General features: G+C 61.4%; 1 protein-coding gene across 7 annotated transcripts; it reads right to left on the bottom strand.

Annotated features, from left to right (window-relative positions):
• Positions 1-136: 136 nt before the first annotated feature.
• Positions 137-15,028, bottom strand: CAMSAP3 (calmodulin regulated spectrin associated protein family member 3). 7 transcript variants are annotated; one of them, XM_037824455.1, is made up of 20 exons: positions 14,811-15,025; positions 9,469-9,722; positions 9,048-9,170; positions 8,875-8,970; positions 8,652-8,684; positions 7,707-7,754; positions 7,308-7,446; positions 6,546-6,685; positions 6,359-6,452; positions 6,228-6,282; positions 6,033-6,106; positions 5,722-5,791; positions 4,158-5,625; positions 2,255-2,394; positions 1,995-2,160; positions 1,880-1,946; positions 1,430-1,529; positions 961-1,073; positions 767-885; positions 137-694 (listed from the first exon to the last, which is right to left on the bottom strand). In XM_037824455.1, the coding sequence occupies exons 1-20, from the start codon at positions 14,956-14,958 to the stop codon at positions 389-391; spliced, it is 3,753 nt and encodes a 1,250-aa protein (XP_037680383.1). In that variant the 5' UTR covers positions 14,959-15,025; the 3' UTR covers positions 137-388. The 7 variants fall into 7 exon arrangements, 6 of the variants coding, with proteins under 6 accessions (XP_037680383.1, XP_037680380.1, XP_037680384.1 ...); XM_037824452.1 differs by having other exon boundaries at positions 1,880-2,160; XM_037824456.1 differs by having other exon boundaries at positions 1,880-2,160; positions 4,158-5,574.
• Positions 15,029-15,422: the final 394 nt, after the last annotated feature.

Raw genomic sequence — 15,422 nt, 5'->3', positions numbered from 1 at the left:
ACTCAAGCAGGTTCACAAGAGAACAGGAGATGGGAAACAGCAGATGAGCGTAGGAAAAAAACAACACCCTTCCAGAGGCCAAGAGGAGGCAATGGGAAGTCCCCAGCCAGCCTCAGGGAGACTACGAGGCTCCACCTCTCTTTAAATTATTTTATTCAAGGAGGTGGGGAGACAGACAGCGGAGGGAACTGAACTGAGCACTGAGTCCCTGAACCTCCCAGCTCAGCACCCCCCACAGCAGGACAGGACATGACTTCCGGGGATGGCGACCCCAGCCCCACCCAGACAAGGCTGGAAATGCAGACAGGACCCAGGGGTTCCGATGGTCTCCCGCGAGAGCAGCGGCTGGGGCGTGCGGGGGCCAGCCTGCGGACCGCCTGGGGCGGGGCTATTTGGGGGTGCTGCCACCCTTCTTGGGGGTGGTAGGTTTCTTGCTCTGCCAGAGGTGTCCCTGGATGGTGAAGGCGTCCACGCTCATGGACATGGTCTTGGCGGGGATCTGGGTGAAGCGCTTGCGGTCCGAGTTGTACTTGTAGATGCCCTCAACCATGGCAGGCGTGACAGTGCGGGGGCCGTAGCCCGCCAGCCGTGACAGCTCCTCCGTCTCCCCCGACAGCGTGTACAGAGCCCGGAACTGGCAGCTCGAATCGCGGAAGAGGATGAGGAAGTGGTTGGCCTTGCTCTTCTCGATCTCCTGGTGGATCAGAGGGTGTCAGCCGGCCAGCTGGGCCGACACCCCCTGATCCCTGCTCCAGCCCCAGCTCACCTCCAGGATGCGGTTCTTTTGTGGCTCGTTCACCTTGCCCGCCAGGCAGCAGTGTGACAAGGCATTGTGGATGATGAACTTGTTGGACTTGGCGCTGGGTTCCTTATACAGACGCGGACCTAGGGGGCAGGCAGTCAGCGAGGACGGCCGGGGGTGGGGAGGGCCCGTGGGGCACCCCCGGGTGCCCCACTCACCTGTGTACTCAGGCACAGATGCTGGAGATGAGGCGTTGCTGCCGTTCTCCCAGTCGCGCTCACGGCTGCCAGGCAGACGGCTGGGGGACATGAGGCCAGACGGGGAGGGAGCCCTGTGGGGGGAAGGGGTGGGTGGGGAACCTCCAGATATGCAGAGGGACCAGGGAAGGGGCCAGCCCTGAACATTCTGCAGAGGGGCAAGCCGTGCACAGACGTACACAGACGTATATTGTATAAACTCCCAAATCCATGCAGGTGTTCCTTTTAGACGCTCCCTGCCCTGGGTATACTTCACATTCACTCAGGTGCATCGAGACATGCTGTCAGCCACGCACACCCCCCTTGCACGCTTTCAGTAAGCATCCCTTCACCCCTTCAGTGGCACAGACTCACGCACAAGCACCCATGCACATACCCGGACTGGAAAGCTGCCCAGCCATGTGACCCCTGCCTGCCCAGGCAAACTCACCGAGACGTAGGCCTCTTTACCCCAAGGTTATTGGGGGCCTCGTTGGCCACGGTGGACAGTGACAGAGTGGATTGGGAGTAGACCTTGCTGAGCCGGGAGCCTGAGGCACAGGACACTGGGTCAGCCCCCACCCGAGACCCTCTGACCTCCACAGACACCCGAGTGGGCTTTGCCCAGCAGGCTGTGGAGGGAATGCTGGGCCAGCCTGGCCCCAGGTCCTTCACCCCACTGCAGCCCTGTCCCCATATCCTGGTGGAAGCTTTCCCCCAACAAGCCTGAGACCCCATCACCCACAAATACCTGCCCCCACCCTGCAACCCTGCTTTACCTCCCCACCCGTTACGTACCCACGGGGGCCTCCCCCAGCAAGCCCCAGAAGGTGGCATTGAGGAGTTCCCCACCCCCCCCCATGAGAAGCACTCCCCCCACCCCCCCCCATTGGCTCCTCACCCAGCAGGCCGCGGGCTGGGCTCCGAGCCAGGGCCGAGTCATCACAGCAGCCAGAGCGTGGCCGGGGGGCCCTCCGCCCGCCCCGACCCGGCCCCCCGGCCCCTGCTGCCCGGGGCCGCAGCACCTTATCGAGGTCATCCATCAGCTTCAGCTGGGCCCGGCGTTCATATTCGAGTCGTGTGAAGTCCCCCCGCCGGGGACCCACCTCCTCCTCAGCTGGAGCCCGGGAAGGGGTTGCAGGAGCTGTAGGGGCCACGGGGGCCGCCTCCTCCTGGGCCAGCCTGCAAGTAGGTCAAGGGGAATCGAGCGGTCAGAACAGGTCGGGGGGCTCATGGCAGCCAGAAGGCCCAGGAAGAGGGGGTCCCTGGGCCTCACCGTGCAGCCTCCTCCCTCCGCTGCTCCTTTTCTGCCTCCTGCCACTGTTTCCGCCGCCGCGCCTCCTCCGCCCGCCGCTGCTGCCGCTCCAGCAGGCTGGCCCGCTTTTGGGCCATCTCATCCTCGGGTTTGTCTTCGTCCTGGGGAGAGACACTGAGTCCAGCTAGCTGTCCCTCCCTGTGCACGGCTGGAATCCGATCTGCCATCCAGCCCACCAGTCACCCATCTGCCCTGCACATTTGTAATTGTTCCAAAGGCATTCAGTCGGTGCCTACTTCAGGTACAGCCCCATGCTGGGTACTGGAACACAACCGGGACCGGGGCAGACCCACATGCTGCTGCTCACACGAAGCACTTAACCCACTGCGGATGACAATCGACTAGCACACAGATGGCAGGGAATCCTGGGAGAGGCACATGGCACAGCCCTACTCCACTGGGGGAGGAACTATTCTCATCTGGAGACACCCAGTGAGACTTCCTGGAGGAAGCCACCCTGGAAGATGATGAGTGGGACTGAACTGGAGGAGGCTGGAGGAGGAGAAAACATCCCAAGGAGAGGGAGAAGCCCGTGCAAAGGCCCTGGGGTCAGAACAAGCTCAGGAGGGGCAAGGAGGCCATCGGGGCTGGGATGCAGAACTGGAGGCCAGTGGCACAGGACAAGGTCCATCCAGGCAGAACCCCAGGCTGTGGGGAAGACTTTCACTTCCATTTGAAGAGCAAGGCAGAGCTATAAAAGGATTTTCAAGAGCAGAGTGACACGGTCCAATGTTCATTAAAAAAATAAATCCCTCTGGCTGCTCAGTGGAAAATGGCCAGGGACTGGGGGTGGGGAAATGAGGCACAGAGGCGGAGATCAGCCAGGAGGTGAGGACACATGTCCAGAAAAGAGGATGGGGGCCCAGGCTGGGGATGCCATGAGGATGAAGGGGGTGATGACATGAGAGGCTCAGGAAGGGGAACTGGTAGGACCAAGATGGGGGTGGGGCAGGGGGATGAAGGAGGAGATGCCAGGGAAGACCCTACCCCTGTGTGTCCATTTGTCCGTCACCCATACCCATCTATCCAAGTCCCCATGCCCATTCATCTGCCTATCCATCTATTCTCCTTCTGCATCAACCCACCCTTATCTATTTGTCCATCTGGCCACCTACATTTTGTTGATCTGTTTCCATCCACCCATCCATATGCCATCCAACCATCCATCTACCCATGTTCTCTGTCCATCTAGCTACCCCATCTATGTGATAATCTGTCCATTCTCATCTACCTATCCATCTGCCCATCCACCTATCCATCCACCCATCTACCTACCCATACATCCATCCACTTTCTGACCCACTCAGTCTGTCTGTCCATATATCCGATAATCCACCCAACCTACCATCCACCCATCTATGTACCGTCTGACCTACAGCATCTGTCTATCCATGTCAATCCATCTGCCCACTGTCTGTCCATCTGTCCATCTCCACCCACCACCCACCATCTGTCTGTCTACCTACTCCATCTATGTGACAATCCACCCATTCATCCTTCTGACCCACTCAATCTGTCTGTCCATATGTCTATCCACCCATCCACCCAGCCACCTTCTATTCATCTACCTACTCCATCTACATGACAATCTGTCCATTCTCATCCACCTATCCAACAGCTCATCCATCCATGCGCTTTCTGACCCACCCCATCTGTGTGCCCTCTGCCCATCCATTCACCTACCTCTGACCATGCACTCACCTAGCTATTTGTCCATCCATCCTGCCCACTAGTAGAGCCCTGGGCATGCAACCATCTGTCCATCCACACAACTGTTCACCCACCTGCCCATCAACACCCCCACTTCCTGATCTTCCATCCATTATCCTGGCCCTCCCTGACCCTTGCTCAGGCACTCTCTCACCTTATAGAAGAACCCGAGCCCAGCCCGATGCTCTCCCTCCGAAGATGCCTCTTCCTCCAGGGAATCCTCAGCCCCAGGGGGGCTCCCATCTCCCTCATCCTCAGCCGCAGGTTCTTCCAGGCTGCCCAGTGGGATCTCCACGAGGCCAGGCCGGGCTGCGGGCTCCTCGGGTGATGGCCTCCCGGCCAGGAGGAGAGAGGAGCGTGTCTGCACGGGCACCTGGCTCGGTGAGAACTTGCGCAGGTGGGGGAGGCTGTCCACATCGTGGGGTGGCGTGAGCACCCTGGTCAGGGGAGCCAGCCGCAGCTCTGCTGGCCGGGCGTGCTTTGGGCTGCGGGGTGTGGGGCTGGGGCCGGGCCCGGGGCTGCGTCGGGCAGCCGGGGCACGACGGGCAGGGCTGGGCGAGGAGGCTTTGGGGCCCGCAGTTGGGCCAGGGATGACCCATGCAGCAGGGGGTGGGGCAGACCCGGGGGCCTCAGGTGGGGCCAGGAGCCGCTGCTGCTGGTCCGTGAGCCTCTGCATGTCCCGCTGCAGCGAGCTCAGGGCAGCGCTCAGCTTGCTGACCGCCCGGTTGTAGTCCCCCAGGCCCTCAGGGGGCACAGGCCCTAGCTCCGGTGAGAAGGTCACTGCCTTGGGCCGGGGAGACGGCTCGCCCTGGCCCTCACCTGCCGGCCGCTCCCCACTAGGGACCGGGCTCGGCTCAGTCTCTGCCTCAGTCTCCCCTCCGGCCTCCCGTGGCTGCACCTGTAGGAACGCACTCTTGCCCAGCCGCTGGCGGTGCTTGGCAAAGATGGCCTCAATCCGGCGCTTCTGAGCTTCTATGGCCCGGCGCTTCTCCTCCAGCCGGGCGCTCAGCTCACTCATCTCTGAGCTTAGGGCCTCAGGGGCTGCTGGGGTAGCCACGGGAGACACCCCTCCAGCCTCCGCCTCAGCCTTCACCAGCTGCTTCTTGCGCTCAGCAAAGCTGGTCATCCTCACTTCTGAGTTGGTGGCCACTGGGGACGAAGCTGCTGCCTTTGGGGACCCCTCAGATGGGGCCAGGGGTTTCGCTACCTCCCCAGCCAGGTGGGGAGATGGTTTCGAGGGGCCCTCTGGGGGGGCAGAGGAGGCAGGCGCTTTGGTGGGCCCATCGGGCAGTGGCTTCGAGGCCCCCTCGGGCAGGTAGGGGGAGGCCAGCGGGGGTTTCAAGGGCCCCTCGGGGGAGTGGAGGTAGAAGCTGCCGTCGGCGGCCCCGTCAGGGAGCAGCCGGGGCTCGGCACTGTGGATGATCTGCAGGGCCTCTTCGATGGTGGGCAGGTCACCAGGCTCCGGGGGTGGCGGGGCAGACGGCCTGGCTGGCACAGGGCGTGGGGGGCCCAGGCTGTCCGAGCTGACAGAGCGGAGCAGGACAGGGTCTCCCATGACGACATCCACGTCGCTGTCCAGGCCAAAGGGGGTGCTGAACGACACAGCCTGGGAGAGGGGACGGCTGGGCGGCCGGAGGTAGGGGTCAGCCCCTGGGACAAGCCTCAGCTGGGCCCCACCCCACCGGCTCCACCACTTGGGGCCCTTGGGAGGCGCTCACCTGAGCTGACGGTTCCAGGCCTTGCTGAGAGCCTCCAGGTGGGACACTGATGGTGAGGACTTCAGGGAGCCTGGGGAGAGAGGAGCATCACGGGGTGTCACTGATGAGTCATTATTTGCTCTAGGCTGACCAGAGGTTCCCAGAAATGGGCAACTGGGGGCCATGCGGGCGGGGGTCACTCTGAAGCCCATTGTGGGGGTCACCGAGTGTCACCATGGGGTCATGACAACATGAGGTCAGCTGGGGTAGTCTGATGGGGTGGGGACTTCAGTGAGAGCAGCCTCCCCCCTCCCTGCCCCCTAATTCCTCACCTGTGGAGCCACGGAGTGGGGATTGGGGGCCTCCAGGTGACAGAAGTGGGTGGCGGAAATTGAAGACGGGAGAACTGCCGAAAGACAGACGTCAGCCCCCGGATCCCTCATCCACCCTCCGCCTCTCCCTGGGGCGGAGACCCCAGCCTCCCTCAGCCCCGGCCCGGTGCTAAGCACTCAACGGGGGAACTGTACCTGCTACCACTCCTGTTCTGAGGCGGGGACTCCTCGGTGCCCCGGGGGGAGGCAGCTGCAGAACAGGGAAAGAGGGGTCAGGTGTGGCTTGGCCTCCCTGCCCCCACCTGGCCCCTGGGGCTGGGCCTCACCGTGACCATCGGGCAGGTCCTTGGGCTGCACGAAGTCAGGTTTCAGCACCTCAAAGCACACGAACATCTCGGCCAGCAGCACCAGCAGGTTCATCTGGAGATGGGGATGGGGGAAGGGCAGGTCAGCAACTGGGCCCCCAACCCAGGTCACCCACCTGGGCCTGCCTCAGCCCCGAGGTGGCCTTACCTTGAGTGGTGGCGGGACATAAAGCAAGTCCTCCAGGGACAGCGGGCAGCCACGGGGAAGGTGGGAGGCGCAGAAATCCTGCACCAGCTGGAGGTTGTATAAGCTGTCCGCCACGGACATGGGGTCCTTGAGACACACCTCTGTGGGGACAGCACATCTGGGTCCCCAACTCCACAAAGAGCAGGATGGGGCCCCAGGGAAGCAAGGGCCTGGCAGCAAAATCCACATGGAAGGCCTCCTATGACGCCCGTTGCAAGGTGGTGGGGACTAGTCCTCAGAGACTCTGCCTCCGGCCATTCCCACTGCCTGGAATGCAAGTCCCCCAGGAGCCACCCAGAGCCAGCTTTTCTAGGTTTCAATTCGAGTGGCCTCCTCTGGAAAGCGTTTCCTGACCACCCCCAGCTGTTTGGAACATTTAAATGTACTTATCTGTGAGCTTATCATCTTTCTCCCCTAAACAGGACATGAGCTACCTGACGTAAGGAGTTTTTCCTGTTCTCACCAGACCCCCCAGTGCCCCAAACAGGGTATGGCACATAGTACACACTCAATGAATTACATGAAGCTCAGAGAAGTTGAGACACTTGTGCAAGGTCACACAGCTAATTAGGGGAAGAGAGATTCAAACCCAGGTTTGTGGATCCCGGAAGCTGCACTTGTAACCACTCCGCCATATCGCCTCCAATGTGCAGCTGTGTGGACCTGGGGACAGGGGCCTGGGGGCTTCCTGAGACAGAGTCTGACCCAGACCCCACCACTCACCCTCGAGCCGCAGCAGCTGGGGACAAAAGCAGTGGATGGTGGCGGCCAGTGCAGCCCCACTTGCCAGGTCCTGGAGGCCAGTCACAGTGGGAAAGCAGGGGGCACGTCGAGCCACAGCACGGTCCTTGCGGTACCGGATCTGTGGATGGGAGCCAGGTGAAGTCAGAGGTCAGGCTAGACCCTAGGTTGGAGGTCATGCAGCCTGGGTGGGGAGGCCTGGGGTTCTCGCCATGATGGGGCGTGAAGCTGTGGGTCCCAGAGCCAGACTGTGGGGAGGGGGCAGCCTGGAGCTGGGGAGGGGCAGCAGCGAGAGGCTGAGGAAGTGTCTGAGCGCAGCCAGGCCAGCTGTGGGGGCTGGGGGCGGGGACTCCTGGGACCCCGGGGCGGGGGATACATTACCATGGGGGGTTTGCTCCCCGACTCCTTCAAACAGAAGGCAATTGCGTGCTGGGGGGGGAGAGGAGCAGCCGTCAGCGGGGCGGGAGGGGATGCTGACTTACTGGGCCCCCAAGCCCACCTCTGGAGAGGGGGGCACTAGTCCTGACCTCCATGCTGAGCCCTGGCTGTCCAGCTCCCTAACTGTGCTTTGGCCAGCTTTGGGGACCCCAGCTCCGCCCAGCTCCGCGGGACCCCTCAGAGCAGCCCCCCATGCAGGGAACACCCCCTACCCCCAACAAATGCCCAGGCCCGCAGCACAGGGAAAGGATGCAGAGGAAGCAGGGAGGCAGATAAGGAACCCCCCCGACCCAGGCCCAGGAAGGGGGAAAGGAGGCCCAGGCGTGAGCAAAGGCAGAGACCCCGCCCAGCCCAAGGCTGAGCCCCTCCGAGCTGGAGGGTGATCCTCCCTGGACTGCGGCCCCCAAAGCTGGAGATTTTCCCTCAGGGAAGCTAGGGAGGGCCTCGCTTAGGAAGATTCTTCCAGACTCAGGTTTGAGGGTCTCCCTCTTGGCCAGAGGGGTTCCTCCCCACGTGGAGTCAATATCCATGAGGGAAAGTCTGGAGGTCTCCCCATCTTGGCTCAGGGGGGTACAAACTATGGGGGTTCTGCTCTCCAAGTTAAAGAGGAGTTTGTCCTCTTGGCTAATGGGAGGGAGGTTTACCCCCCTTCCCATCCAGTTAACTGTGGAGGGAGGGGCCCCCGTCCTGACTCACGATGAGGTGGGGGTGATTCCACCATTTCTTCATTAACAGGGAGTTCTTCCACCCCGCCCCAGGGCTGGGGTCCTGCCTCCTGTGCTCACAGCTGGAAGGAGGCAGGAGAGAGTGCAGACAGGCAGGCAGCAACAGACAGACAGACAGAACAAGCAGGGCAGGCAGACGGGGCAGAGAGATGGCCCCACTTACAGGAACCAGCTTCCAGTACCAGCGTGTGGGGCACTGACGCCGGAGGGGCAGAGAGGAGAGCAGCGGAGGTGGGCGCAGGGAGAGGGCAGAAAGACAGAGGGAAAGAGAGGGGGAGTCACCTCCAGCCCACCCACCTCAGGAATGGCCGTGAGGCGGGGCCCCGCCCTGCCCACCCAGCCCTCCAATCATCCATCTGTCCATCCATCCATCCATCTAGCCTCACCGAGGGCTGCGCTGGGGCTGCCCCGTCAGGGGGCGCTGGGGGAGCTGCTCGCTGGGCCGCGTCCTGCTCCGTCTTTTCCTGCAGCCGCCGGACAGTCTAGGGGTCAGGGAGAGGTGAGTGCTCGGCCGCTGGAGTTCCTGGCCCCCAGCCCATTCCAGCCCAACCCCACCTACCGTGTCCACCCAGAAGAGGAGCTTGTGCTCCAAGCTGGCCAGAGCCAAAGGACCAGGCGGTATCTTTGTCCACTCAAAGGCAAAGGCAACCATGAGGGCATCAATGACAGCTAGGTGGGCTCCCTGTAGGGCAAGGGCCTGAGGGTGAGACTGGAGTCCAGGCTGGAGGCTCCTGGAGGCCCCCAAGGGAGAAGGAAGAAGGTGGACCTAGAAGTGGGAGGGGCTTGAGGTAGATAGCGGGGAGGGACCCCGAGTCAGAGAAGGGATCCTGGAATAGCCAAGCCTGGCTGGTGGGGCACTGAGGTCGGATCCTAGGTCTGAAGGTCAGGTGGGCCTTGTGAAAGATTCCTCAAGGGTCTCTTTTGGGGAGGAGCCAGGCCTGGTGGGGGCGGGGCTTCCCAGGGGCAGGGGCGGGGCCTACCATGAGGATGGGCTGGTGCCTCAGGTCCACCTCGCGCACCGGACGCTCGGGCAGCGAGGGCACCGTCCCCTTCCGCGCCAGCAGGGCCAGCAGCGCCGAAGGGCTGGGGGGCGCCTCGAGCTGCGGCAGAATCTGGCGCCAGGCCCGGCAGTAGAGCTCGGCCGAGAGCAGCAGCCGCGTCACGGGGGGCTTCACGTGCTCCTGCGCGTACTGGTCGGTGTAGAAGGGCTCCCACAGCTCCGGGGGCACGTGCTCTGTCGGGATGCGCGGTGGGTCAGGGCCAACCCCACGCCGAAGACCCCCGCAGGCGCGCGCGATCACACGCGGCTCCAATTAAGGGAAGCCCTGAACCAGGGTGTCTGGCCTGGGGGTGGGAGAGTGGGGGCCTGCGGGCTGAGTCCCGTAGGGGTCGAGGAGGAGTTCCCCAGAGGAAGCGGTGATGGCGCCCCGGGAGCGGGGAGAGCCCAGCACCTCAGGACGCAGAAAGAGCTCAGCCAGCCGGAGCTGGGACGGATGCTGGATCCTGCCCGGTGGTGTGGGCGGCGCTGGGCGGGTTTCCAAGGGTGGAGGGGACCTGATCAGATTGGTCCCCTAGACAGGCCTCCCCAGATGCCTGGTCAGGGTCAGGGGAGGACAGTGACAACATGCTTGTCCTTGTGCACTCAGAGTGTAGATTCAGTTAAGGCTTTCGGGGTTCCAGGGAAGTAGCCAGGACACAATTGTTAACTCCACTTTACAGAGGGGGAGCTCCAGGCACAGAGAAGGAAAGTAACTTGCCCAAGGGCACACAGCTAGTCAAGGCCAGGTCTGGGATTCAGATGAGGCCTTAAGCTGACTCTGCACTGTCTGAGGTTGGAGGCTGCAGGTGGGATGACCGGTGAGGAGTGGGAGGCTGGGAATGGGGGAAGTGGACAGATGGCAGACATGCTAAGGGGGGAAGGGGTCTGAACTTGATGACCGCCAAGGCGGGAGAAGGGGAGGGAGGCCCCATTGGATCTGAGGGTTGGTGGCTGGGATGAGAGGGGGACAGGGGGACAGCAGGTGAGGGGGGAGAAGCTGAGTATGCGGGGACTTGGGACACCCCTGAGGCCAAGGACACAAGGCTTAGGAGAGCTGAGGTCATGGCAGAGGCAGCCGGAAAGCCTGGATGACACAGGCAGGGTGGAAAGAGGCTTGAGGAAGCTCCACGTGGAGGGAGAGGCAGGTGGGCAATGGCCCAAGTAGGACCCAAAGATGGAGAGAAGAAAGGGCAGAAGGAGCTGCTGGGAAGTGGTGACTGAAGCCAACAGCTGCCCTCACCAGGGCCCCTATTCTTGTTTCAGTCAGAGCAGTGGTTTGGTATATTGGGGTTCTGGATATGTTTGAAAGAAGGTGGGGGGGGGGGCTCTACTGCTTAAAAATTATTTGAACTTGACTCCCCAGACCTTCCCCAGATGATCCTTTTTACAGCTCGGCTGTCATTCCTAGAGACGCTGCCTTCCCCCTACCCCTGCCCCAGCTCCTTCCCACCCCCAGAGTCATACTTGACAACCACTCCACCTAACACCCAAGACGCGTGCATAGATTCATGCCCTCTCCCTGCCCCTTCCCAGCTCAGCTCCTTGAAAGAGAAGGGTTCTCCAGGCTTCGTTTCCTTCCGCCCCAACTACCCCAACCTTCTGGAACTGACTCCTGCCCGAATTACTGCCAGCTTTCCCAAGGTCAACAGTGGCTGTCCAGATCCAACACATTTGTGAGCCCGTATCTTGCTTGGGCTCTCTGCCGGGCACCTCCTTCCAGAAACCTTCCTCGCCTGGCGTCTCCTGGCCAAGCCTCCCTCACGGAGGTTTCCACTTGCCCTTTCAATGTGGGGCTCCTGACAGCTCCGTCCCAGTGGCCTTGTAACTGGACATGTCCCACCCCCCACTGCTGCATGGAGGCTTCAATGACCATCCAAGGGCTGCCACCTGCTGCCACCCAGTCTCTGTGCCTCATGGCCCTAGGGCCTCTCCCACGCCCCTCTGCATCTCGCTCCAACCCTAACCCTCCTCCCAGCCCCCTCCCAGTGGGAAATCACCGTCCCCCCACCCTCCCTTCACTCCTTCCCACTGCCTCTTCAATCAGTCCTCTGGCTTCACGCTCCCAGTGTTATCTTCCAAATGCAAAGCCTCCCCCTCCCTGTCCTCACCAGCCCCTGCTGAGAACAGGCCCTGGTCATTTCCTGCTCCCACCGGCACAATCAAACAAGTTTCTTTGCTGCGGAACTTCTCAGGGCTTCCAAGATGCAAACCTTCACTAGAGAACAAATGTTTATCAAGCACTCAACTCTACACAGGAGTTTCTCCATGTCAGCACTATTGACATTTAAGCTAATTCTTTGCAGGGAACATAGGGTCTTGTGGATTGCAGGATGTTGAGCAGCATCCCTGGCCTCTCTCTAGATGCCAGTAGCACAGCCCCCCACCCCCACCCCCAGTTGTCCCCTAAGGGGTAAAACTGTCCCTGGTTTAAAACCAGTGCTCTATATTATAGAAGGTTTATCAAGCACTTACTATAGAGCAGTGCTGTCCAATAAATATAATTTTCTAATAGTCATATTAAAACCAGAAAAAGAAACAAGTCAAATTAATCTAGTAATATATTTTATTTGACCCAATAGCTCCAAAATATCATTTCAACTTGTAGTCAATATAAAAACATACTTGAGATATTTTACGTTGTTTTTTGGTTTTTTTTGTTTTTGGCACAAAGTCTTCTGAATCCGTTGTGTGTTTTACGTTCACGGCATATCTCAATTTGGAGCAGTCACGTTTCAAGTGTTCACTGGCCACAAGTGGCTCTAGGCCCTATCGGACAGCACTGCTCCCCAGCATAACTAGCATTTACTTAGACCAGGACCTGGCATGCACTTGCTCATTTGATCCTTCTATAGATGAGAAAACCAAGCTCCAGAGAGCTAACCTGCCCGAGATCGCGTTGCTGGCAAAGAGCAGAGCTGATGTGAACCCTGTTCAGAAACTGCATGCAGCGTTTCCCACACTTATTTAATGAAGAACCTTTGGAACCCTCGCTTATCTTATCTGAGCAAGGGTTCTGCTGAGCCCACCAGCCCTCATTCCTGCACCACCTCCTCCCACTTGTGCCTGGGGGCCACCAAAACCATCCAGAACCATCCCTGCCCCGGAGCCGTCACTCCCACAGGGTAACTGCCTATCTGATCCCATCAGTCCCGAAACACCTTCGGTGGCTCCCATGCTCTCAGATTCCCACGCACGCACCAGGGCCTGCGAGGCTTACCGGCTTTCCTCAACTCCTGTCCCTCTCCTCCCCGCCACCACGTAGGACCTGCATGTTCTCTGAGAACTCTTTGTTGGTCCGCACCCTATGTCTCTGCACGTGCTTTTTCTCCCCCTGGCAAACTCCTACGCAACCTTCAAGGCTCAAACCATTCCTCCTCGGGACCTTCCCTTCTCCCTCTCCCCCAGGAAAATTTCCTCTCCTGGGCCCTGCTGCATGTCTCCATGCCAGGGACCTTATCACTCTAAGCAGGTGATGTGGTTCTGGGTCCCTGCTCCCCATCCTCTTCTCAATGTCCTGAGTGCCCGGCCATCGTCAAAGGATCCCAGAGTTCGTGAGTCCTGAACAGTGCCAGTCCCCACTTTCCTCCCAGGGCCTGATGTCTCACACCCTCAGCCCTCTGTTTAGGGAAGGTGGTAGGGGACAGTTTGAACTTGACCTTGGGATAGGGGCAGCCACTGGAGGTGTCACACAGGCAAGTCAGTAAGAACAGAATTGGGGCAGTCAGGGCACCTGCGATCTTATCAATACCCCCCTCAGGGGACTTCATTTTCCTTCCTGCAAAATGGGATAGTAATTTCTGCTCTGTTCCCTGGCTAGGGTCTGATGACTAATATTAATATTATTAATAAAAATTTACCCACAATTGCAGCGGTTGTTAGGGTGCACCCTGTGCCAGGTGCCGTGCTCAGAATTCTCTAATCAGTTTTTGTTTTACTCCTTCCAGCAACCTTGCAAAGAAGTATTAGGATCTCCTGAGCACACCCTAGCACATAGCAGGAGCCCCACAGACATTTGCAGAGGGGATAAATAAGTGAACACGTGCCCTCTTTTACAGGTGGGGAATCAGAAGCTCTGCGAATCCGGGTCATTCGTCCACCAGACTCAACCCAACTCTGCTTCCCAAAGTCAAGCCCTCATAACCGGGGATGTGGGGGGCTGGGCAATCCTGGGGACCACCAGAACCTCTTTTCTTCCTCAAGCCAATCCCTGGAGGGGGGGGAGGGTAGACCCCAGAGTGGGTCCAGTGCGGAAGGGTGTAGGGAGAAAGACTGGGAAAAAAGATGAAGAAACAGGCTCGGGTGGAACTGGGCGCCGGACAGCTATCACCAAGACCCACACCCAGAACAGGTTGATCTGGGAAGGCCACTGATGGGGGGGATGGGCTGTGCCCAGCTGGTGCCAGGACCAGCGGGCAGGGCGAGTAGGAGGGCAGGGCGTCCCCCAACACACACACTCCAGAGGGTCCAGACCTCAATTAATTAAGCCCTCCCTCCAGCAGCCAGGCCCTGGCTCCCAGCTCTGGCCTGGGGCCCTCCCCTAGGTCCAGACTGAGCCAGCCCAAGGCCTGTAATCTGGTGGAACCGCCCGCATCCTCTCCAGACCTACCCAAACGGGGAGAAGGCCCTGAGCTGAGAGCCCCCATTCCCAGACGATCCTGGACGAGCCATTTCCCTTCTACCTGGCTCTCTCGCCTGCTCGGTAAAATGGGGCAGTCAGTCACACCTGCCAGCGGCCGGCCGGGGACATGGAAAGGAAAAGGGGGTTCCGCGAGAGCTCCAGCCGCCGCCCGCGGCGAGGTGTGCGTCCGGGCTGGGGGTGGTGGTGGGGAGAGAGGTGCCATGGACCAGAGCGCTTCGGGGTCCCGCGGCAAGGACGGGGGAGGGGGATCCTTGTAGGCGCGTGATGTGTGTGTAAAGCGGAGGTGTGTGTGTGTGGGGGGGGTGGCGTGCAAGAGAAGGCCCTGGGGGTGTAGGATGGCGGGAGCCGGAGGCCCGCGGGGCGGCCGGGGAAATAGCACCCGGCCCGCAGACCCCGCCCCGCTCACCTGGGGCCCCGGACGCCGGGGTCCCGGCACCGACCTGGGCCGCCCGCCCCACCCCCACCGCGCTCCTTGCTGCGGGGCGAGCAAAGTCCACAGCCAGGGCAAGCAGGAAGCCCAAGGCCCGGCGCGCCGAGGACGGGCCCGGGTCCCCCGGCCGCCTGCGCTATTGTTCCCACGGCCCCGGCCCGCGCCCCGCCTCCCGCACCTGCCGCGCCCGGTCCCCCCCGTCCGGCCCCGGTACCTGCGCCGCCGAATGCGGCCCGCAGCACCCACGCCAGGCTCGCCGCCGCCTTGGCCCTCGAGAAGTCGTACTGGTCCAGCGACTTGATCTCGGGCACCAGGAAGGTCCTCCGCAACGGCCCGGGCCCGGGGGGCGCCGCCTCCACCATGGCGGCGCCGGGGCTGCGGCGCTCGGGGCCGGCGCGCGGCGGGGCTGCGCTGGGCTGGGCTGCGCTGGGCTGGGCTGCGCTGGGCTGGGCTGCGCGGCGCCGCGCTCGTACCCCTGGCCGGGCCGCCGCCGCCGCTGAGCCAGGTGCGGCCGCCGCGCGCTAGGGACGCTGCGTCGCCCCGCCCCGGGGTGGAGCCCAGGTGCGCCCCGCCCCCGGCCCCGGCCCCGCCTCCCGCCGCCGCTCCCGCCTCCCTCCAGCCCCCGTGCCGCGCCCCTGGCCGGGGGTCCCCGCGGTGATGCAGTGATGATGAGGGAGGGGGCGGCGCGCGCGCGCGTTCTGTCTGTCTGTCTGGGGCCCTGGAGAGGAGTGAGCCGTGTTTCTGGATGTGGCTACGGGCCCAACTGTGTGTCCTTAAGTGTGGGACTGTAATTCGGGATTAACATTGTACTGCGGGATTGGGATTT

The sequence above is a fragment of the Choloepus didactylus genome, assembly GCF_015220235.1.
Source record: "Choloepus didactylus isolate mChoDid1 chromosome 25 unlocalized genomic scaffold, mChoDid1.pri SUPER_25_unloc2, whole genome shotgun sequence".
In the NCBI taxonomy this organism is placed as follows: Eukaryota; Metazoa; Chordata; class Mammalia; order Pilosa; family Megalonychidae; genus Choloepus; species Choloepus didactylus.
This window is presented reverse-complemented; position numbering and strand designations above follow the sequence as displayed.